Source organism: Anabrus simplex, chromosome 5 (genome assembly GCF_040414725.1).
Source record: "Anabrus simplex isolate iqAnaSimp1 chromosome 5, ASM4041472v1, whole genome shotgun sequence".
In the NCBI taxonomy this organism is placed as follows: Eukaryota; Metazoa; Arthropoda; class Insecta; order Orthoptera; family Tettigoniidae; genus Anabrus; species Anabrus simplex.
Window position 1 is genome coordinate 173,493,843 of NC_090269.1, and position 24,304 is coordinate 173,518,146.

At 42.0% G+C, this 24,304-nt stretch overlaps 1 protein-coding gene across 1 annotated transcript in view; it reads left to right on the forward strand.

The window, feature by feature from the left end:
• LOC136873879 (leucine-rich repeat-containing protein 38) overlaps nt 1-21,227 on the forward strand; it is a 52,490-nt gene extending 31,263 nt beyond the window's left edge. The window contains exon 3 of the mRNA XM_067147180.2: nt 18,949-21,227. Within this exon, the coding sequence (XP_067003281.2) occupies nt 19,176-20,339 (1,164 nt within the window). The 5' untranslated portion in view covers nt 18,949-19,175 and the 3' untranslated portion in view covers nt 20,340-21,227. The remainder of the gene's footprint in view (nt 1-18,948) is intronic.
• Nucleotides 21,228-24,304: the final 3,077 nt, after the last annotated feature.

The following is a 24,304-nucleotide window of genomic DNA, read 5'->3' on the forward strand; positions in this document are numbered from 1 at the left end:
GATGAAAAGAGTAATTACATTTTAGGAAAAGGTTACATGATGGAAATGCTTCGAACCCGCCGCGAGTGTTAAACTGCCGACCTAGCAAGAAAGGAAGTTATTAATAGGCCATTACCTGGTGTTGAACGGCTGAAGAAGAAAGAGGCGCTTCCCGCCTCCTGCTATGTACTTAATACACTGAAAGATGGAACAGAAGTGGCCCGGAGACCCTAAAATCAGCAGTTTATATACTCTCGCGGAAGTTTCTAGGCGTTAGGGGAATGAAAACACCCGCCCACAATGTTTTTATTGGATAGGACCCCGCAATCGATTCAAGTTGGGGGAAGATACATCTGATTGGATAGAAATTAATTTAAGAAATTCGGGATTGGCTACATGCAAAACAAGGGGAAAGAGAGGGGTATACAGCCAACTTAAACAATAACAGAAAGCAATTTAGCAAAGAACAAACATTTGAAATAAAAATTTCTTCAACAAAATAGTTCTTTGACTCCGCACTAGGTTGCACTATTGTTGATCTTCAGTAGTGTCCTCTAGAAGAGAAAGTTCACACTTCTTACTTCAAGCTAAACAAAAACACATCAAAAGTGACACAGTTCAAAAACTCAAAATTTTCCACGTGGTGACATCTTCTGAGAGAATTAATAGAATAGATAAAGTTCAACCTTCCTCCAGAAGAGGAGTTTCAACTGGCGCAACTTTTAAATAAACGGTGTAGAGGTGTACCACCCGGTACAGACCTCCCCCCCCAAAAGTTCCTCCAGGGGTGACACATGAAATCAGTTTGAAACAAACTCCAAGTAATGATGTTGATACGAAGATAGATAGCAGAAGCATTTACAAGATTTCTTAATTCAGTTTCAAAATGTTGTTGTTGCAGGTGAATGAAAGTCTTTATGTTTGTAGAATTTGAATTTCTGAAGATAAACTTTTAATACTTAAAGGTGAAGAAAAATTTTGCAATGTCCACCAAATATTGTTGTTGAATTCCCAAGTGTAGTTATTGCTTATGGTGACTGTCCATGTAGTTGATGTAGATTGAGTCGGATGGCCAGACCGGCCGTTGCAGCTTGCGTCCAACGGAGGCCGCTCGGACCCCTCAAGTACCCTGAGATACCGCTCGCCCGCACTATGAGGGGAGCAGAGGTGTTGAAGTACGCCGCGCCCGCGGTGAACAGATACAGGCTGCGGGCATGTAGCAGGTCGTGCGCCGCACATCAGCCTTGGCCGGGAGGAGAGCTCCGGCTCGCCGTGCACATGTCGTCCTCGCTGGAGAGGAGGGGGCCCATCCCCCTCCCCAGTCGCTGCACGGCGCTGCGCGGCTGCGGGGGCGCTGAAACATTAAAGCTAGGCGGCAGAATTGTGTTGGACTATCATCTTCTTTGAGGGTACAGACTTGTGGAGAGGTTGAGGGGCCAGCGGCGTGTAGATATCCATTGCATTTACTATTATGAAGCCACAGTGTAAGGTGGAGCAGGAGACGGGAGCGTGGTAATGGCCGTGGCAAGAACAGGATGGCAGTTTAACGGGTCGGGGCAGGTTTTACACAAGGCTTACATCTAAAACCAAAATATTACAGAAGGGGCAGAATGCCTTAAAAGTGAAACTCAAAAAAAAATATAACCTTCATATCCTTTCAAAATAATATGAAGCAAGTTAACACAGAAATTACACCGGTTTCACCTGGGACAGGTGAACTCTAAATATCCTCTCGGTGGCTGGATTACTTAGCAATAAGGTAACCGGCGTAAGAAAATCGAGAATGATACAAGGCCCATGAAATCTGGGGGCAAGCTTGCCCGCGGGAACAAAATTTTTGACCATAACCTGGTCACCTACCTTCAAAGTGGTGGGTCTCCGTCCACGATCATACCTTTCCCTAACCTTTTCATGAGATACTTTAAGATTGGCTTTAGCCTTCTTCCAAAGATCTTTAATGTTATCCGGATCTATTGTCTCGGGTAGAATGTCATTCAAAGACCAGAGGTTAGAGAGCGGCGAGTTGGGAACAAACTTGAACATCAAAGAAGCTGGAGTAAACTTGTGAGATTCATGAACCGCCGAATTCAAAGCAAAAGCTATCCAATGCAGGGACGTGTCCCACCTGGAAGGATCTTCATGATGATAGGCAATGAGTGCGGACCTGAGATCACGGTTAACCCGTTCAGCCAGAGATGATTGAGGGTAATAAGCAGAAGTAGTTACATGAGAGATGGACAAGTCAAAACAGAATTTACGAAATAAATTTGATGTGAACGCCTTAGCATTATCAGATACAATATATTGACACGGACCAAAAGAAGCAAAAATAGAATTTAAGCAAGTAATGGTTGACTGAGCGGTAGCCAGCTTAGTCGGAAATAACCAGGAAAATCTTGTAAAACCATCTACACACACAAAGATGAACTTGTTGGCATTGCCCTTTGACTGGGGGAAGGGTCCCACATAATCAATATACAGGCGTTCCATGGGGCGCGACACTTGATGAGAAGACAAAAGGCCTACTTTAGTGGACATGGTGGGTTTACTGATCAAACAAGATTTACAAGCTTTTACGAGTTCCCGAATTTCACCGTCCATACCTTTCCATATGAACATTTCACGAATCTTTTCACGAGTTTTAAAGATTCCAAGATGCCCCCCCAATGGGGTCTCATGATAGTATTTGAAGATCATAGGTACAAGAACCGCTGGAACAACAACTTTCATCATCTTATCATGCCTCGAAGGGCAACATAGAACTCCATTCCTCAGAACATAAGGGACAGCATGTTCCCCAGAAGAAAGGGTTTCCATAATCGGAGCCAGCGTAGGATCTTCACGTTGGTATTTCTCGATATCCCTAAAGAGCATGGGAGCATCGGTTAGGATGGCATTAACCTCGGATAGTATGGACTCGGAAGGTGATGAACTGTCGACCGGTTCATGGGTCTCGACCTCGTTTGAAAACATACGGCTGAGTCCATCAGCCACAACATTTTCGGTACCTCTGATATGCCTGACATCGAATTGGAAGGCGGAAATACGGATGGCCCAACGGGCTATACGACCAGTACGACGCGGTCTACCTAAGACCCAGCTTAAGGCTTGGTTATCTGTCTCCAGGTCGAATTTGACATGTTCCAGATAGAGACGGAACTTTTCTAAGGCGAATAAGACTGCCAACCCTTCGAGCTCATAGATGGAATACTTGGCTTCTTGAGCCGATAGAGTCCTAGATGCATAGGCGATGGGACGCCTCCCTAGTTCAGTCTCTTGAAGAAGGACTGCAGCTACAGCTGACGACAACGCGTCCGTTTGGACGATGAATTTCTTCGAGAAATCAGGCATAGCAAGTACAGGGGCATTACAGAGAGCTAATTTAAGATCTTCGAAAGCGGCTTGTTGAGAAGGTCCCCACTCGAATTTGATGCCTTTCCTACGAAGAAGGTTTAAGGGCGCCGCTCTATTAGCGAAGTTAGGAATAAACTTCCTGAAGAAATTCACCATACCAATGAATCTAGCGATACCTTTGATGTCCTTAGGAGGTTTAAAATCACGGATGGCCTGTGTTCTAGAATGATCGACAGCTACCCCATCGGGTGACACAATATGCCCTAGGAATGACATAGAGGGCTTAGCAAAGGCAACCTTGGACAACTTGACAGTTAACCCAGCCTTACGAAGGCGATTCAGAACTTCTCGCAGATGATCTAGATGTTCTTCAAAAGTCTCGGAAAATACGACGACATCATCCAAGTAGTGATATAAGTACTCAAATTTGATGTCGGAAAAGACCCTATCTAGTAGCCTAGTGAGCACAGCTGCCCCCGTGGGGAGCCCGAAAGGCACGCGGTTGTATTCGTATAAGTTCCAGTCCGTGGCAAACGCTGTAAGGTGTTTAGACTCTTCGGCAAGGGGAATTTGATTATAGGCCTGATTCAAGTCCAAGATGGTGAAGAACTTGGCCTTACGAAACCATGAAAAGCAAGAATGAAGGTCGGGAAGGGGCACAGATTGCAATACCACCTTCCGATTGAGAGCCCTGTAATCAATGACAGGCCTGAAGCCTCCTTGGGGTTTCGGGACTAGAAAAATAGGCGAAGAATACGCTGACTTAGAGGGCCTAATAATACCATCCTTCAACATCTGATCGATGATTTCTTTCAGAGCCTTCATTTTAGGTGGAGATAGCCTATACGGTGGAAAACGGACAGGAATCGAATCCGTGACCTCAATTTTGTATTCAATAAGGTCAGTAACACCAAGAGTATCAGAGAACACCTCGGGAAACGACTGACACAGTTTCCGAATACTATCAGCCTGCTCCTCAGGTAGATGTCTAAGGTCTAACAACATCTCATCCTGGGTAGGCGAAATAGATGAACATGATACAGAATTACACTTTAACAAGGGAATTCTACAATTGGACGCAAATTTGAATGTGCACGACCTACTCTGGAGATCCAGCACAAGACCAGTGTGAGAAATGAAGTCCGCTCCCAATATGATGGGGCAAGACAAGTGCTTAGCCACAAACAGTTTGATTTTCCATGTAAATTTAAAAATACGAATTTTGACCAGTACGGAACCTAGAATTTCTAATGGCGATGAATTAGCCGAAACATATTGAATAAGAGCTGAGACATGGTCAGGTAGTTTACAAACAGATTTCAATTTAGAATACCATTCAGCCGAAATAATCGAACAAACACTGCCTGAATCTAAGAGAGCTGTTATAGGCTCGTTATTTAACTCAATCTTAAGAAAAGGAACAGGTGCGGGGGTATCCGCCGCAATCCTAAGACATTCTTTAGGGCATTCAAAAGATGAATTTGAAGGCTGATTGTTCTCTGCATTTACAACCTGTTTACTAGGGGCTGAGTCTCGGGAAGATGGATTAGTCGACTCAGCCGATGCCACTAGTCACTTTTTATTATTGGCATAGGTGGAATTTGCACCAGAAGTTGAGCAGGAGGGGGTGCTATTTGAGTTTGGGCAATTTTTGGCGATATGTGAGAAGGCCCCACACTTAAAACAGCCTTGTGATGAACCAGCTCCATTATTTGCCCTACTAGACTTGATCAGAGGACACTTATTGCGCAGATGGTCAGGCGACCCGCAAGCATAACATTTACGATGGGTGACTGATCGGCGAGGTGGAAGCCGAGTATTACTAAAAGAAGGCGGGGGTTCTTTTGCCACACGCAAGGAATCGGCATACCTAACTCCTTCCGCAGAGACGGCTAATGCTTCCAGTTCAGAGAAGGTTTGCGGGCACGCCGCGAAACACAAATATGACCTGTAGGGTGGTGAAATCCCTTCGATAATAGCTTGCACGATCTGATCCTCAGGGAAGTGGAGAGCAAACACCCTAGTATAAAACTTAATATCTTGGATGAAGTCTGCCAGGTTTTCATCCAAGCGCTGTACCCGATAATAGTATTTCTGAATAAGAGATGACCTCGCGCGGGCAGGAATAAAATTTGCAAGCAGATGTGCATGGAAATCTTCGATAGATGACTGTTCAGCTATGGCTCTTACTATTTTATCTGAGAGAACCCCAATAGCATAAGGATAGATAATTTGCAAAATTTGACATGGAGAAAGAGAAAACACAAGGGCATGATCCTGAAATTCAACTAGAAATCTTAAAAATGAAATTACATCACTGGTGGTATTAACGGAAAACTTGGATATATCTCTGAGCAACATTGCCAATGGATGAGGCAAGCTGCTAAACCCGGGCGACATAGTTGGTACAGGTTTCAATGGCAAGGAAGTTAATTCAGCACGTACATTGTTCAACGATGTGCGGCGTTCAGACTCGTTGTCCAATGGGGCAGAGATAGTTTGAGCAGCAACGGTTATCCTATTGCCTTCTCCCTTAGCAGGTTCTTCCTCACTACTTACATTCACAATGGTGGGCTGATCAGATTTGGGAGGAACTTCCCCAGTTAACAATTGAGTGACTTTACTAGACAATTCAGAGATAGTTTCAAGGAGCGTATTAGCTTGCTTCCTCTGAACGTCATTCACCTTCAGAGACAACAGATCATTAACTCTATTTGAAAAGTGATATAATCTGCCTTGCACACGCTTAATTTGGTTAGGAGACGGATCATTTTCATCAAAAAAACTAACTACGGAAGCTAGCCCAGTAATATTCTCCGTGATCGTGGAAAGAGAGTCGTCAATTTCTTTCTCTCCCAAATTGGGGATGGAAATGGGCAAATCAAGGGACTCTCTAAGCTTGTTAGTGTCTATTGCAACCGTGCCTCCAGATTGAACGTTTCTGATAGTTAACTCGTATATCAACTCCTCTTTGCGCAAATAGTTAAGGAGGAGAACATCGCGAGGGCCGGACATGATGACAGAACAATTTAAAAAAAAACTCAAAAAATTCCAGCAACTGAGAAAATTGTTAGAGTTCGAATTAAAGCAATGTTTAGCCGTCAAAAGGGGCTAAATTGAGACCCATTCAACCACGCTCTGCTACCACTTGTTACGGACATATCCGTGGTAGATAGAGGTGAAAGAAGGTGCGGGTGTCAATGGGTTTCAAGCTACGGAATTAACGTGCAATGTAAAATTAATTTAAAATTTAACTAGGTTATATTTTCTTTTCCAAAAACAAGAGATAACAATCATAACAGGTACAGAGTAGCAAAAATGTAGGTACAATATTACTGGATTCGGGCTCAGTGCCCTTACTTCATAACTCTTGGGCAATCAGCCCCGCCTTACTCCAAAAAAAATTTTAGCCAAGGGGCAGAAAACCCCATTCATGCCCAGGAGCACGGGCTCCAAACATTACACATAAAGCCTGCACGAGGCATACAGAAACAAATTTCAAAGAGCGATCCGCTCTCAAAATTGTAAGCCTATCACAAGGCCACACCAAACTCTACCTTCAAGCTGTCCTCTAAGGACGTATTCACAGGGGTAAAATACCCAACCTACTGAGGTCTACTACATGAAAAGAAGGTTGATTACATGACCTCTAAAATAACAATTTGAGAGGAGGCGAACTTGCACTCCTAATACACTTTGTTTTTAAAACCTGATCTGGCTCTGGGCCACTAACGCAAGGGCTAATCCCATACTACAGAGGTGACTTAGAGAAGAACACTTTACATTACATAAACGAAGAATAGTTTGAGAAAATAAGTTCACCTCAAAACAAATGTGAGTGGGAGCTCGAGAGGGTTAGCACTCTCTATCCCAATATGTAGCTTTACAAGAAAAAGATGAAAAGAGTAATTACATTTTAGGAAAAGGTTACATGATGGAAATGCTTCGAACCCGCCGCGAGTGTTAAACTGCCGACCTAGCAAGAAAGGAAGTTATTAATAGGCCATTACCTGGTGTTGAACGGCTGAAGAAGAAAGAGGCGCTTCCCGCCTCCTGCTATGTACTTAATACACTGAAAGATGGAACAGAAGTGGCCCGGAGACCCTAAAATCAGCAGTTTATATACTCTCGCGGAAGTTTCTAGGCGTTAGGGGAATGAAAACACCCACCCACAATGTTTTTATTGGATAGGACCCCGCAATCGATTCAAGTTGGGGGAAGATACATCTGATTGGATAGAAATTAATTTAAGAAATTCGGGATTGGCTACATGCAAAACAAGGGGAAAGAGAGGGGTATACAGCCAACTTAAACAATAACAGAAAGCAATTTAGCAAAGAACAAACATTTGAAATAAAAATTTCTTCAACAAAATAGTTCTTTGACTCCGCACTAGGTTGCACTATTGTTGATCTTCAGTAGTGTCCTCTAGAAGAGAAAGTTCACACTTCTTACTTCAAGCTAAACAAAAACACATCAAAAGTGACACAGTTCAAAAACTCAAAATTTTCCACGTGGTGACATCTTCTGAGAGAATTAATAGAATAGATAAAGTTCAACCTTCCTCCAGAAGAGGAGTTTCAACTGGCGCAACTTTTAAATAAACGATGTAGAGGTGTACCACCCGGTACAATTATTATTATTATTATTATTATTATTATTATTATTATTATTATTATTATTGTACCGGGCGGTACACCTCCACACCGTTTATTTAAAAGTTGCGCCAGTTGAAACTCCTCTTCTGGAGGAAGTCTGAACTTTATCTACGGTCTTAATTTCCAAATTTCTCAGAAGATGTCACTACCTGGAAATTTTTGAGTTTGTGAACTGTGTCATTTTCGACGTACTTTTGTCTTGCTTGTATTAAGAAGTGTGAACTTTCTCTTCTAGAGGACACTACGGAAGATCAACAATAGTGCACCCTAGTGCGGAGTCAAAGAACTATTTTGTTGGAGAAAATTTAATTTCAGGAGTTTGTTCTTTGTTAAATTTCTTTCTGTCATTGTTTAAGTTGGCAATATTTACCCCTTTCTTCCCCTTGTTTTGAATGTATCCAATCACGAATTTTTTCAATTAATTTCTGACCAATCTGGTGTATCTTTCCCCAACTTGAATCTGTTGCGGGGTCCTACCCAATAAAATCTTTGTGGGAGGGTGTTTTCTTTCCCCTAACGCCTAGAACTTTCTGCGAGAGTATTTAAACTGCTGATTTTAGGGTCTTCGGGCCACTTCTGTTCCATCTTTCAGTGTATTAAGTACATAGCAGGAGGCGGGAAGCGCCTCTTTCCTCGGCAGCGGTCAACAATAAGGTAATGGCCGATTAATAAATTTTTTCTTTGCCAGCTCAGCAGTTTAACTTTCGGGGCAGGTTCTAAGCGTTCCCCTATGTAACCTTTTCCTAAAATGTAACTTCTCTTTTCTTCTATTCTCTTGTAAAGCGACATACTGGGATAGAGAGTGTTAACCCTCTCGAGCTCCCACTCACATTGTTTGAGGTGAACTTATTTTTCGCAACCTATTCTTCAGTAATGTAAGTTAGTAGTTTCTTAAGTCACCTCTGTAGTATGGGATTAGCCCTTGCATCAGTGGCCTTAGAGCCAAAATAGGTCCTAAAGACAAAGTGTATTAGGAGTGCAAGTTCGCCTCCTCTCAAATTGTGATTTTAGAGGTCATGTATTAACTTTCTTGTCATTTAACAGACCTCAGTAGATTGGGTATTTTGCCCCTGTGTATATGTCCTTTGAGGACGGCTTAAAGGTGGAGTTCGGAGTGGCCTATGATAGGCTTGTATTTTAAGGGGAAGTTGCCCTTTTTGAAAATTGTGTTTCTGCCTCAAGGAGGCTTTTGGATGTAATTGGAAGCCGGTGTTTCTGGCATGTTTGGGGGTTTTCGGCCCCTTTGTTGTATGGTGTTCATTGTAAGGTTGGGCTCATGGCTCAAGAATTATGTTTCTGACTTTTTGAAGCCCCAAATGGGGTACCTATGTAAATGTATTTGTCAATTGTGTTTCGGCTACTAAGTACCTGTTCTATTTGTTGTTCCCTAATTTTGAAAAGAAAATATAACCTTGTTAAATTTTAAAATTAATTTCACTTTAGTAGCTTGAGACCCCTTCACCACCCAGCACCTTCTTTCATGCATAACTACCACCAAAACACGGTAACAAGTGGTAGCAGAGCGTGGTTGAATGGGTCTCAATTTAGCCCCTTTTGACGGCTAAACTCTGTTTTGATCCGAACTCTAACCATTTTCTCAGTTGCTGGAAATTTTTTATTGAGGTTTTTCAAAATTTTTCTGTTATCATGCCCGGCCCTCGCGATGTTCTCCTCCTTAACTACTTGCGCAAAGAGGAGTTGATCTATGAATTAACTATTAGAAACGTGCAATCTGGAGGCACGGTTGCTATCGACACTAACAAGCTTAGAGACTCCCTTGATTTGCCCATTTCCATCCCCAATTTGGGAGAGAAAGAAATTGATGACTCTCTTTCCACGATCGTCGAGAACATTACTGGGCTAGCATCGGTCGTTAGTTTTTTTGATGAAAATGATCCGTCTCCTAATCAAATTAAGCGTGTGCAAGGCAGGCTATATCATTTTTCAAATAGAGTTAATGATCTGTTGTCTCTAAAGGTGAATGACGTTCAGAGGAAGGAAGCTAATACGCTCCTTGAAACTATTTCTGAATTGTCTAGTAAAGTCACTCAATTGTTAACTGGGGAAATTCCTCCCAAATCTGATCAACCCACCATAGTGAATGTAGGTAGCGAGGAAGAGTCTCCTAAGGGAGAAGTAAATAGGAAAACCCCCACTGCTCAAACTATCTCTGCCCCATTGGACAACGAGTCTGAACGCCGTGCATCGTTGAGTAACATCCGTTCTGAATTAACTTCTTTGCCCCTGAAACCTCTACCTACTATGTCACCCGGGTTTAGCAGCTTGCCTCATCCATTGGCAATGTTGCTAAGAGGTATCTCTAAGTTTTCTGTCAACACCACCAGTGAAGTTATTTCATTTTTAAGATTTTTAGTTGAATTTCAGGATCACGCCCTTGTGTTTTCTCTTTCCCCTTGTCAAATTTTACAAATAATCTATCCTTATGCTATTGGTGTCCTCTCAGATAAAATAGTAAGAGCTATTGCTGAACAGTCATCTATTGAAGATTTTCACGCACACTTGCTTGCAAATTTCATTCCTGCCCGCGCGAGGTCATCTCTGATTCAGAAATACTATTATCGGGTACAGCGCTTGGATGAAAACTTGGCTGATTTCATACAGGACATTAAGTTTTATACTAGGGTGTTTGCCCTTCATTTTCCTGAAGATCAGATTGTGCAGGCTATTGTAGAGGGAATTTCACCTCCCTATAGGTCATATTTGTGTTTCGCGGCGTGCCCGCAAACCTTCTCGGAACTTGAAGCGTTGGCCGTCTCGGCGGAAGGAGTTAGATACGCCGATTCTTTGCGTGTCGCGAAAGAACCCCCGCCTTCCTTTAGTAACACTCGGCCTCCACCTCGCCGACCAGTCAATCCCCGTAAATGTTATGCGTGCGGGGCGCCTGACCATCTGCGCAACAAGTGTCCTCTGATCAAGCCTAGTAGGGCAAATAATGGAGCTGGTTCATCACAAGGCTGTTTTAAATGTGGGGCTTTCTCACATATCGCCAAGAATTGTCCCAATTCTAATAGCACCCTCTCCTGCTCAACTTTTGGGGTAACTTCCAACAACAATCAAAAGTGACTAGTGGCTTCGGCTGAGTCAACTAATTCATCTTCCCGAGGCTCAGCCCCTGGTAAGCAGATCGAAAATTCTGGGAACGTTCAATCTGCTAATCTGTCCTTTGAATGCCCCAAAGAGTGTCTTAAGATTGCGGCGGATACCCCCGCACCTGTTCCTTTCCTTAAGATTGAGGTAAATAACGAACCTATAACAGCTCTATTAGATTCAGGCAGTGTTTGTTCCATTATTTCGGCTGAATGGTACTCGAAATTGAAGTCTGTTTGTAACCTACCTGTCTATGACTCTTCTCCTGTGAAATGTGTTTCAGCTAATACATCTCCATTAGAAATTCTAGGTTCCTTACTGGTCAAAATTCGTATTTTTAAATTTACATGGAAAATTAAATTGTTTGTGGCCAAGCAATTGTCTTGCCCCATTATATTGGGAGCTGACTTTATTTCTCATACTGGTCTTGTGCTCGATCTCCAGTCTAGGTCGTGCACATTCAAATTTGCTTCTAGTTGTAAAATTCCTCTATTAAAGTGTAATTCTGTGTCATGTTCTTCTATTTCGCCTACCCAGGATGACATGTTGTTAGACCTTAGACATCTACCTGAGGAGCAGGCTGATAGTATTCGCAAACTGTGTCAGTCGTTTCCCGAGGTATTCTCTGATACTCTTGGCGTTACTGACCTGATCGAATACAAAATTGAGGTCACGGATTCGATTCCTGTCCGTTTTCCACCGTATAGGCTATCTCCACCTAAAATGAAGGCTCTGAAAGAAATCATCGATCAGATGTTGAAGGATGGTATTATTAGGCCCTCTAAGTCAGCGTATTCTTCGCCTATTTTTCTAGTCCCGAAACCCCAAGGGGGCTTCAGGCCTGTAATTGACTACAGGGCTCTCAATCGGAAGGTGGTGTTACAATCTGTGCCCCTTCCCGACCTTCATTCTTGCTTTTCATGGTTTCGTAAGGCCAAGTTCTTTACTATCTTGGACTTGAATCAGGCCTATAATCAAATTCCCCTTGCTGAAGAGTCTAAACACCTTACAGCGTTTGCCACGGACTGGAATTTATACGAATACAACCGCGTGCCTTTCGGGCTCCCCACGGGGGCAGCTGTGCTCACTAGGCTACTAGATAGGGTCTTCTCCGACATCAAATTCGAGTACTTATATCACTACTTGGATGATGTCGTCGTGTTTTCGGAGACCTTCGAAGAACATCTAGATCATCTGCGAGAAGTTCTGAATCGCCTTCGTAAGGCTGGGTTAACTGTCAAGTTGTCCACGGTCGCTTTTGCTAAGCCTTCTATGTCATTCCTAGGGCATATTGTGTCACCTGACGGTGTAGCAGTCGATCATTCTAGAACTAAGGCCATCCGTGATTTTAAACCTCCCAAGGACATTAAAGGTATCGCCAGGTTCATTGGTATGGTGAATTTCTTCAGAAAGTTCATTCCTAACTTTGCTAATAGAGCGGCGCCATTTAACCTTCTTCGTAGGAAAGGCATCAAATTCGAGTGGGGACCTTCTCAACAAGCCGCTTTTGAAGATCTGAAATTAGCTCTCTGTAATGCCCCTGTCCTTGCTATGCCTGATTTCTCAAAGAAATTCATCGTCCAAACGGACGCGTCGTCGTCGGCGGTAGCGGCAGTCCTTCTTCAAGAGACTGAACTAGGGAGGCGACCCATCGCCTATGCATCTAGGACTCTATCGGCTCAAGAAGCCAAGTATTCCATCTATGAGCTCGAAGGGTTGGCAGTCTTATTTGCCTTAGAAAAGTTCCGTCTCTATCTGGAACATGTCAAATTCGACCTGGAGACAGATAATCAAGCATTAAGCTGGGTCTTAGGTAGGCCGCGTCGTACTGGTCGTATAGCCCGTTGGGCCATCCGTATTTCTGCCTTCCAATTCAATGTCAGGCATATCCGAGGTACCGAAAATGTTGTCGCTGATGGACTCAGCCGTATGTTTTCAGACGACGTTGAGAACCATGAACAGGTCGACAGTCCATCACCTCCCGAGTCCATGCTATCTGAGGTTAATGCCATCCTAACAGATGTTCCCATGCTGTTTAGGGATATCGAGAAATACCAACGTGAAGATCCGACGCTGGCTCCGATAATGGAAACCCTTTCTTCTGGGGAACATGTTGTCCCTTATGTTCTGAGGAATGGAGTTCTATGTTGCCCTTCGAGGCATGATAAGATGATGAAAGTTGTTGTTCCAGCGGTTCTTGTACCTATGATCTTCAAGTATTATCATGAGACCCCATTAGGAGGGCATCTTGGTATCTTTAAAACTCGTGAAAAGATTCGTGATATGTTCATCTGGAAAGGTATGGACGGTGAAATCCGTGAATTAGTAAAGGCATGTAAATCCTGTTTGCTTAGTAAACCGACCATGTCCACTAAGGTAGGTCTTTTGTCTTCTCATCAAGCGTCGCGCCCCATTGAGCGCCTGTATATTGATTATGTGGGACCCTTCCCCCAGTCAAAGGGGAATGCCAACAAGTTCATCTTTGTATGTGTAGATGGTTTTACTAGATTTTCCTGGTTATTTCCGACTAAGCTGGCTACCGCTCAGTCCACCATTTCTTGTCTTAATACTATCTTTGCTTCTTTTGGTCCTTGTCAATACATAGTTTCCGATAATGCTAAGGCTTTTACATCTAATTTATTTCGTAAATTCTGTTTTGACTTATCCATCTCTCATGTAACTACTTCTGCTTATTACCCTCAACCATCTCTGGCTGAACGGGTTAACCGTAATCTCAGGTCCGCACTCATTGCCTATCATCATGAAGATCCTTCCAGGTGGGACACGTCCCTGCATTGGATAGCTTTTGCTTTGAATGCGGCGGTTCATGAATCTCACAAGTTCACTCCAGCTTCTTTAATGTTCAAGTTTGTTCCCAACTCGCCGCTCTCTAACCTCTGGTCTCTGAGTGACATTCTACCCGAGATAATAGATCCGGACAACATTAAAGATCTTTGGAAGAAGGCTAAAGCCAATCTTAAAGTGTCTCATGAAAAGGTTAGGGAAAGATATAATCGTGGACGGAGACCAACCCCTTTGAAGGTAGGTGACCAGGTTATGGTCAAAAATTTTGTTCCCGCGGGCAAGCTTGCCCCCAGATTTCATGGGCCTTGCATCATTCTCGATTTTCTTACGCCGGTTACCTTATTGTTAAGTAATCCAGCCACCGAGAGGATATTTAGGGTTCACCTGTCCCAGGTGAAACCGGTGTAATTTTGTGTTAACTTGCTTCATATTATTTTGAAAGGATATGAAGGTTATATTTTTTTTTGAGTTTCACTTTTATGGCATTCTGCCCCTTCTATAATATTTTGGTTTTAGATGTAAGCCTTTTGTAAAACCCGCCCCGATCCGTTAAACTGCCATCCTGTTCTTGCCACGGCCATTACCACGCTCCCGTCTCCTGCTCCTCCTTACACTGTGGCTTCATAAGATTAAATGCCACGGATATCTACACGCCGCTGGCCCCTCAACCTCTCCATAATGCCTGTGCCTTCAAAAAGACGATGGTGCAACACAATTCTGCCGCCTAGCCTTAATGTTTCAGTGCCCCCTCAGCCGCGCAGCGCCGTGCAGCAACTGGGGAGGGGGATGGGCCCCCTCCTTTCCAGCGAGGACGACATGTGCACGGCGAGCCGGAGCTCTCCTCCCGGCCAAGGCTGATGTGCGGCGCACGACCTGCTTCTGGCCCGCAGCCTGTATATGTTCACCGCGGGCGCGGCGTGTTTCAACACTCTGCTCCCCTCATAGTGCGGGCGAGCGGTATCTCAGGGTACTTAAGGGGTCCGAGCGGCCTCCTTTTGGACGCAAGCTGCAACGGCCGGTCCGACCATCCAACTTCATCAACATCAACTACATGGACAGTTACTATAAGAGATAACTACATTTGAGAATTCAACAGCAATATCTGATGGACATTGCAAATTTTTCCTTCACTTTTAAGTAGTAAAAGCTTATCTTCAGAAATTCAACTTCTATAAACCTAAAGACTTCACTTCACCTCCAACAACAAAATTTTGGAACCGAATTAAGAAATTTCTCAAATACTTCTGGAAGTTATCTTAATATCAACATCAAAACTTGGAACTTGTTTTCAAACAAAAGTTTATGTTCTTCTGTGTTACCCCGTGGAGGAACTTTTGGGGGGGGAGGTCTGTACCGGGCGGTACACCTCCACACCGTTTATTTAAAAGTTGCGCCAGTTGAAACTCCTCTTCTGGAGGAAGTCTGAACTTTATCTACGGTCTTAATTTCCAAATTTCTCAGAAGATGTCACTACCTGGAAATTTTTGAGTTTGTGAACTGTGTCATTTCGACGTACTTTTGTCTTGCTTGTATTAAGAAGTGTGAACTTTCTCTTCTAGAGGACACTACGGAAGATCAACAATAGTGCACCCTAGTGCGGAGTCAAAGAACTATTTTGTTGGAGAAAATTTAATTTCAGGAGTTTGTTCTTTGTTAAATTTCTTTCTGTCATTGTTTAAGTTGGCAATATTTACCCCTTTCTTCCCCTTGTTTTGAATGTATCCAATCACGAATTTTTTCAATTAATTTCTGACCAATCTGGTGTATCTTTCCCCAACTTGAGTCTGTTGCGGGGTCCTACCCAATAAAATCTTTGTGGGAGGGTGTTTTCTTTCCCCTAACGCCTAGAACTTTCTGCGAGAGTATTTAAACTGCTGATTTTAGGGTCTCCGGGCCACTTCTGTTCCATCTTTCAGTGTATTAAGTACATAGCAGGAGGCGGGAAGCGCCTCTTTCCTCGGCAGCGGTCAACAATAAGGTAATGGCCGATTAATAAATTTTTTCTTTGCCAGCTCAGCAGTTTAACTTTCGGGGCAGGTTCTAAGCGTTCCCCTATGTAACCTTTTCCTAAAATGTAACTTCTCTTTTCTTCTATTCTCTTGTAAAGCGACATACTGGGATAGAGAGTGTTAACCCTCTCGAGCTCCCACTCACATTGTTTGAGGTGAACTTATTTTTCGCAACCTATTCTTCAGTAATGTAAGTTAGTAGTTTCTTAAGTCACCTCTGTAGTATGGGATTAGCCCTTGCATCAGTGGCCTTAGAGCCAAAATAGGTCCTAAAGACAAAGTGTATTAGGAGTGCAAGTTCGCCTCCTCTCAAATTGTGATTTTAGAGGTCATGTATTAACTTTCTTGTCATTTAACAGACCTCAGTAGATTGGGTATTTTGCCCCTGTGTATATGTCCTTTGAGGACGGCTTAAAGGTGGAGTTCGGAGTGGCCTATGATAGGCTTGTATTTTAAGGGGAAGTTGCCCTTTTTGAAAATTGTGTTTCTGCCTCAAGGAGGCTTTTGGATGTAATTGGAAGCCGGTGTTTCTGGCATGTTTGGGGGTTTTCGGCCCCTTTGTTGTATGGTGTTCATTGTAAGGTTGGGCTCATGGCTCAAGAATTATGTTTCTGACTTTTTGAAGCCCCAAATGGGGTACCTATGTAAATGTATTTGTCAATTGTGTTTCGGCTACTAAGTACCTGTTCTATTTGTTGTTCCCTAATTTTGAAAAGAAAATATAACCTTGTTAAATTTTAAAATTAATTTCACTTTAGTAGCTTGAGACCCCTTCACCACCCAGCACCTTCTTTCATGCATAACTACCACCAAAACACGGTAACAATTATTATTATTATTATTATTATTATTATTATTATTATTATTATTATTATTATTATTTATTATTATGATTATTATTATTATGATTATTATTATTATTATTATTATTATTATTATTATTATTATTATTATTATTATTATTATTATTACGGAGTTATCCGTGGAAGGCAGAGGTGAAAGAAGGTGCGGGCTGGAATGGGTCTAACTACAAGTTCGAAAGAAGAATTAAAATTTCAACAAAGGTTATATTTTCAAAACTTAACAATCGTGACATAGAATTTGAAAACTTAACAAGTCAACAACAAGCCAAAATCAGATACAAAGAAACTACAAGTGTTAGGGGATTATTACAAGGTCTGTGCTTCGAGACCCACAATCACAATCCTTGAGCTATTAGTCCAACTTTACCAAGGTACAAAATTGAACAAAGGGGCAGAAAACCCCATCATGCCAAGGAGCACTTGCTCCTAATTACAATGTTAAGCCTCCTAGAGGCACACAGAGATCAAATTTAGGAAAGAGCAGATCCGCTCTCAAAGTTCAAGCCTATCAGGAGGCCATAAGCAGACTTCACACTAACTGCCCTCAAGGCACACATATAATGGTACAGGGGTACCTCGTACACAATCTACTGGGCCTTCTCAGGAAGGAAAACAAAACGAGTTAAATAAATGGCCCAAAATACAAAATTGAATGAAGGCGATAACTTGCACTCCTATAAAGTTTTTGTCTTGAAACCTATGTGGCGCTAGGCCGATAATACAGGGGCTAATCCCAAGCTAGGGAGGTGACTCGTATGAGAAAACTTTAATACATTAAGGAAGAGAAGAAACAGTTATGAAAACGTAGTCACCTAAATTTCAAAATGAAGGGGAGCTCGAGAGGGTAAAGCACTCTCTATCACCGCTTTACAGTAAAAGAGATTTGTAGATTTTACATAGACAGAAAAGAAATTTACATTTTAAAAAGATGGGTTACATATTAAATGATTCGAACCCTCCCCGAGAGTTAGACTGCTTAGCTAGCAAGAAATAAATATGTTAAACGGCCATTACCTTGTAGAGGAACTGCTGCTTGAAGAAAGAGGCGCTTTTCGCCCCCTGCTACATATCCACACACTGAGTTAGATGTTATACTAGTGGCCCGGAGACAAGAAAATCAGCAGTTTTATACTCTCGTGGAAAACTCGAGACCTTTCAAGAATGAGTAGACACACCCCCTCAACTTTATTGGATAGCTTAGAGCTACATATCCATATCGAAGAAGACATACATGATTGGCTGAGAATTAATTAAAGAAATTCGGGATTGGATAAGTTCAAAGCTGGCGGAAGGAAGGATTAATATTGCCAACCCAAAAATAAAAGAACAAAATTTAGTAACGATAACAACTTTTGAATACAAAATTTCTTCAAGAAGGTTCATTCCTTTGCACCAGAGTGCATGATCATAGTTTTTTTGTAGAGACATCTGGTAGAGAACGTCCACACTTCTTGATCAATGACAAACAAAAACACATCAAAATTCACACAGAGCCATCTTCGGAGAAACTGTTGAGTTAATACAGTTTTTCAAGGATCAGGCTTTCTCCTGTAGAGGAGTTCCAATTGGCGCAATGTTTGAACAAGCGGCGTGGAGGTGTACCGCCCGGTACAATTATTATTATTATTACTATTATTTACTGAGCGTTCGTCCCGCAGTTTTGCGGTGTTCCACTTTCTTCAATTTATTTCTCCACCTGACACAATCATATGCTCGTCGGGGTCATTATGAAGGGTTTCGAGCCTTTGCTGCTTTGATCTTCCTGCTGATCGTCTTCCCGCAATTACAATAGTCAAATCTCTTCCTACGGCAATAATAATGTTATTTTCTTCACGTCCCACTAACTACGTTTTATAGAGTATGTAGATGCCGCGGTGTCGGAATTTATTCCAGCAAGTCCTTTACGTGCCAGTAAATCTACCGACACAGTGTGCCGTATTTGAGCACCTTCTTATACCACCAGACCGAGCCAGGATCAAACCTGCCAAGTTGGGGTCAGAAGCCCAGAGCCTGAACCGTCTGAGCCACTCTGCCCGGCTCTGCCTCCGCCAAATGCGCTGTCTACTCGAAGCACGTGTCCGTACCATCGTAACCGTAAACTACAAATTTGCTTGTTTTATAATTGTGTTTTATAATGCATATTTTTAATCTATAACATTTCTGTGTTCACAGGTCACTTTGCTGTTGATTCTGTCAATGACAGAGGTCAAGGTCTCTAGTTTCTCAGCTACATCCTGTTTATGAGAAGATGCCAGAAGGATTACCTGACTTACTAAACACATATTAATAATATATTACATTATATTATATCATGGTATATTATAGTATACTACAATATAGTATATTATATTATAATATAGTATGGTATAGTATAATAAGTTCATTTTTCTTACTACAGAATGGCTTGTAAAATAATTATCAACATGGCTGTGAGGATCTTATCCTTAAAGCTGTTATTCTTTTGTAATTACATAACAGCAGAAATAATAGATGTTCCTTATTCATGCATTGTAAACGACACTACTCTGCGGTGTATTAATGCGCAGCTTACTTCAGTTCCCTTGACTGGAGGAAGATATGAAATTCTGTACATGTATGATAATCTTTTAACTTCATTGAGCAGCAACTCATTTGAATGCTATTCACATGCCGAAGAAATATATCTCCAGCGAAATGAAATAGAGGATATTGAAGAGAGTACTTTCTATGTAGTACCTTATCTCAAAGTAATTGACCTAAGTTACAACGACCTAAGGTACATTCATCCTGATTTGTTTATTCATAATTTGAAATTGAAGACAATTTCATTACAAGGTAATCCATTGGTGCAAGTGAACGTCAATGCCCCAATTCTCAATGCTCCATTTGTACAAAATCTGGATATAAGTCGTTGTGCGATTTCATCTCTAACTCCGAGAAGCTTTTCGTCCTTAAAAAGTCTTCAAAATATTAACATACAGTCCAATAACATTCAGACCATGTCTATAAATGTACTTGAGGGTCTGCAAAATCTACGGGTTGTTAACTTAGGTAATAATCACTGGACCTGTGATTGTAATTTGATTAAGTTACTAAACTATATATCTTCCAGAAGGCCAGCGGATGTTTCACATCACCCTTGGGTGCATTGTTACATGCCTGGAAGCAGTAAAAGGCAATCGATATACCCAGGAAGAGAGAGAAAATTTTGTCAAGATCTCAACTTGCAAGCCCCTAAAGTCCCTGAACAAATAATTACGGACAATCAAGCAACTGCACTCAGTCCAAGAGGGAGATTCAATGAAGGTCCAGTGACAGAAAGACTTGAGCATAAAGTGCTGAAGCATGAGAGAGCACGTGTCCGCAAAGAGATATACACATTATTATCTCAGTATCAAGGAGCGCTCATAGCCCTCGTCATCATTGCAGTCCTAGCGACAGTGAGCATGCTTGTGTCCACAATCATTTTCAAGCACTTCTCAAGGAAACTTCGTACATTGAGCTCTGATCTCGAGAGTGACATTGGCAGTACAACTCATACATACGAACCTATTGGAGACCGAGCGAGTTGGCCGTACGGTTAAGGGCGCGCAGCTGTGAGATTGTTTTCGGGAGACAGTGGGTTCGAACCCCACTATTGGCATCCCTGAGGGTGGTTTTCCGTACATTCTCATTTTCATACCAGGCAAATGCTGGGGATGTACATCAATTAATAATAATAATCGTCATCGTATGCTACTGAGTTGTGGACCTTCAGTAGTAGGTAGCTTGCCTACAAATTTCTCCATTTCAGATAATAGTCAACCTTGTGATGATATAATATGAAGTCAGAATATAAAAGTCCGGCTCCATGGCTAAATGGTTAGCGTGCTGGCCTTTGAATACAGGGGTCCCGAGTTCGATTCCCGGCAGGGTCGGGAATTATAACCATAATTGGTTAATTTTGCTGACACGGGGCTGGGCGTATGTGTCGTCTTCATCGTCATTTCATCCTCATCACGACACGCAGGTCGCCTACGGGTGTCAAATCCAAAGACCTACATCTGGCGAGCCGAACTTGTCCTCGGACACTACCGGCACTAAAAGCCATACGCCATTTCATTTCATTTCATTTCAGAGTATAAAAGAATAATATTTAACAGCGAACATTCTTGGAAGCATGAAAATGTCGAATAAAGGATGTAAAAATATTATATGGGTTTCCATGAGAAGTGCTGCTAGTAAATATGGATGGAAAATTTTTGAGGGGCAACCGACAACAAAGTGATAAGATATTTCGTCTTATCTGTATGATTGATGATGTTACGATTAGAAGGTTGTGAAATGCATGATATGTCCTTTGTTTCCTGGGTCTGTTGATTAATGTGTATGTGTGATGAAATTTCCTCTCCAATATTCTTCTGCAAGAATTTCTACTGTTTGATTGTGATTTCTGTCAAATAAATGAGTACATTTATATGCAATAGTTCAGATGGGTATGTAACATTTTCTATGATATACCAAATATTCTCAGTTCTCATACAATAATGTTGTTTTCAAGAAACATTCTTTATTATTTATGAATTGTATGTGACATGGTCTTGCAATAGGCACCGTCGAAAGGGGAGGTACACCATTTGCTGGTTTATATTTCGTAAAATTCAAATGCTATAGATCAGGAACTACACATTTTTCTTATTCCTGGCTTTTCCCCAATTTTCCAATTTGGGTCATCACCTGATGTGCATTTGACCTTTCTTACGCCCGGATGCCCTTCCCTACGCTTAACCTACGTGGAGGAATATATTCAGTATTTCGTGTTTGCTAGTGTGGTATGTAAATTAATAGAATTATAACCGTACACAGTTAACATCCTTGGTTCGATCAGAATCGAACCCCGGGTCCTCTGAATCGAAGGCGAGTATGCTAAGCCTTCAGTCAAGGAGTCAGACATCTCATTTACTACGAACACTTAAACAACATGTTGCATACTTCATATACAGTACACTGTTTGACAAAAACATTGTAGCACTCAGAAAGGAGATGGGAACAAAATAAAACTTCACGTTTTGAGAGGGTATGTGATATTACTTCTACAAAACTGAGTCAAATTTACAAAGAACCTGAGAGTACGGGCCCACTTTTCACTTTGCACATCCCACCCTCTCCTGGGGCAAGCTGACCCAACAACTGTTGTAACAGGTCCTTCATATCCTGGATACCGACACTGGGGCAGAGTTGACGTCCGAGCTGGTGCCACACATGTTCATAGAAGACTGATCTGGGGATCTTGCTGGACACGAGACAAGCAGACAGTTGATAGCGACACGTGCCGTGTGTGGACAAACATTGTCCTGTTGAGAAATGGCACCACGATACTGTCGCCCAAGAGGTAACACATGAGGACGCAGGATGTCCGTGACGTACCGTTGTGCCATCACTACGAGCCGTGACCTGAAGTCATTTCCCATGCCCCCCACCCTGACGCCAGGAGTCACACCGCTGTGCCTCCCACCAGATCACCGCCATACTCGTAGACAATGGTTGTCTGGGGTAGTGCAGAACCACGATTCATCGCTGAACACAATGTGATGCGATTTATCACAGCCCAACGTTCCCCGTCACGGCTCCACTCCAAACGCAGCCATTTGTGTTGCGGTGTTAACGGCAACCTGTGATTTGGACGGAAATTCCCTAGTCCGGCCGCTGCTAGCCTCCGACCTATGGTGAGGGATGATAAAAATACAGTGTTGCAGGGAGTTCACCTTGTTCTCAGATGGCAGGCGCAGATGTAAACGGTAATGATGTGCTTAGCGAAGAATATGGTAATCCTCCGTTGTGGTAGTCGGACGTGTTCAACCGAAACCTTGATGACGAGTGTGCTTGCTCTCACGTTTCTAGGTGGTCCAACATCGGGACACTGGATATCGCGCTATTCGACCAGCTGGCCAAATGGAGACCCGAAAGTGAGGCCCGTTTCAAACTCTGGCAGGTGCTAATAATGCTGTCTCATACGAGTTCGCAGCATCTCCGTGTCCTTTACAGTGATCACTCAACATGTGACGCTGTTCACGACCTTTATAAGCCAACACTAAACACGAAGAACAGCAATGCCCTATGGTGGCCGTTCTACCTGTCTCTAATCGTCTGCACAAACACCAATGGTGTCTTCGTGTACAAAGTTTCATCGACATCATACCATTTCTTCTGGATGCTTCAATATGTTTTGCCAGGCAGTGTACCTTCAGTACCATTCATGAAATGTTTTTCTGAATTTTAATAAGGGTAGTAACTAACAGTAATATTTTATCTCATATTTGCATATTCAACTTCGCAGTTAACTGAGGTCTGCACTATAAATCCTGCAAGTAATTGAATATGTCCATGGTTATTTACTGACCTGGCTTAAAGACTTTTGTCATCAACACATACTATAATTTCTAGGATATTCCATCAAAAACATTTCTTAAACATTACCCTTCAAGTCAAATATGTAATTTTTGCACTGTTAATTATTTCTTAAAAGTGAAGTTACTGGTGTCAAAACAAAGAGCTTGGAGTATATTGTTTACATAATTAAAATACACAACCATGCAAAATTTCATACTAAGTTTGAATTATGAGGAAAACCATGTGAAGAAATGGAAGTTATCGACAATAAGCAACAAACATATAAGGCGTCTAGTATCGAAACCGACCAAGTCACTCAAGGCATATTTTTCAATATGGACGAAAAACCTGTAGAGACAAAGCAATGATGGTCAGAAAAGATTTTTTTCACAGTTATATCCTTAATGGTTTAATACTAGTATTTAAGTTCCGCTGTTTTGAGAAATCTAACTCATAATTAACCCATCTTTTTTGTTAATTTAAATTTTGACTTGGCCGTTTTTGTTGCAATTTTGTACAATTTCACAAGGTATGAAAGTAAATCTTTCAGTTCACCACTCGGAACAATATCCACGTTACAGCACACAATAATGACAAAATACGAGCACACCGGAAATAGGATTGCTTTAGCGCCAATGACGGTAAGAAGCCCGCGAATGCGTAAATCAGTGTTGCAAACGAACAAAAACAAAATATTATGACTTCAAAGAATATACATTACAAGGAACGATTTTGCCTACTGATATTATCACATTGTTGCTTAAGGTAACAACACAAGGTTCCAGACAATAATGCTGCATCATAAAGATTGTCGCTCGTTCCTTGACTTGGCCGGTTTTGATACTAGACGCCTCATATAGTATATACAGTGAATCACCTTAATATTCGGACACCGGATGGCATCTGACAATCTGAACATTATATTTGTATTTTCTTGAGCATACAGAAAGGAAGGTTTGACAATACAAAACACCAATGTTTCCAGTATGATTACATAATAATACAAGTGTATCAGAACAAAAATGACTTGTAGATAAAAAATCAGTCGTCACCTTATCACATAACAAAACCACTTTAATATTCGGACACAAGGATCATAATGACCGAAATTGTAGCGTAACATGGAACTCAAACCAATCTAGGACTTGGTGGCATTGCCACGTTGTTTTATGACGGCTTT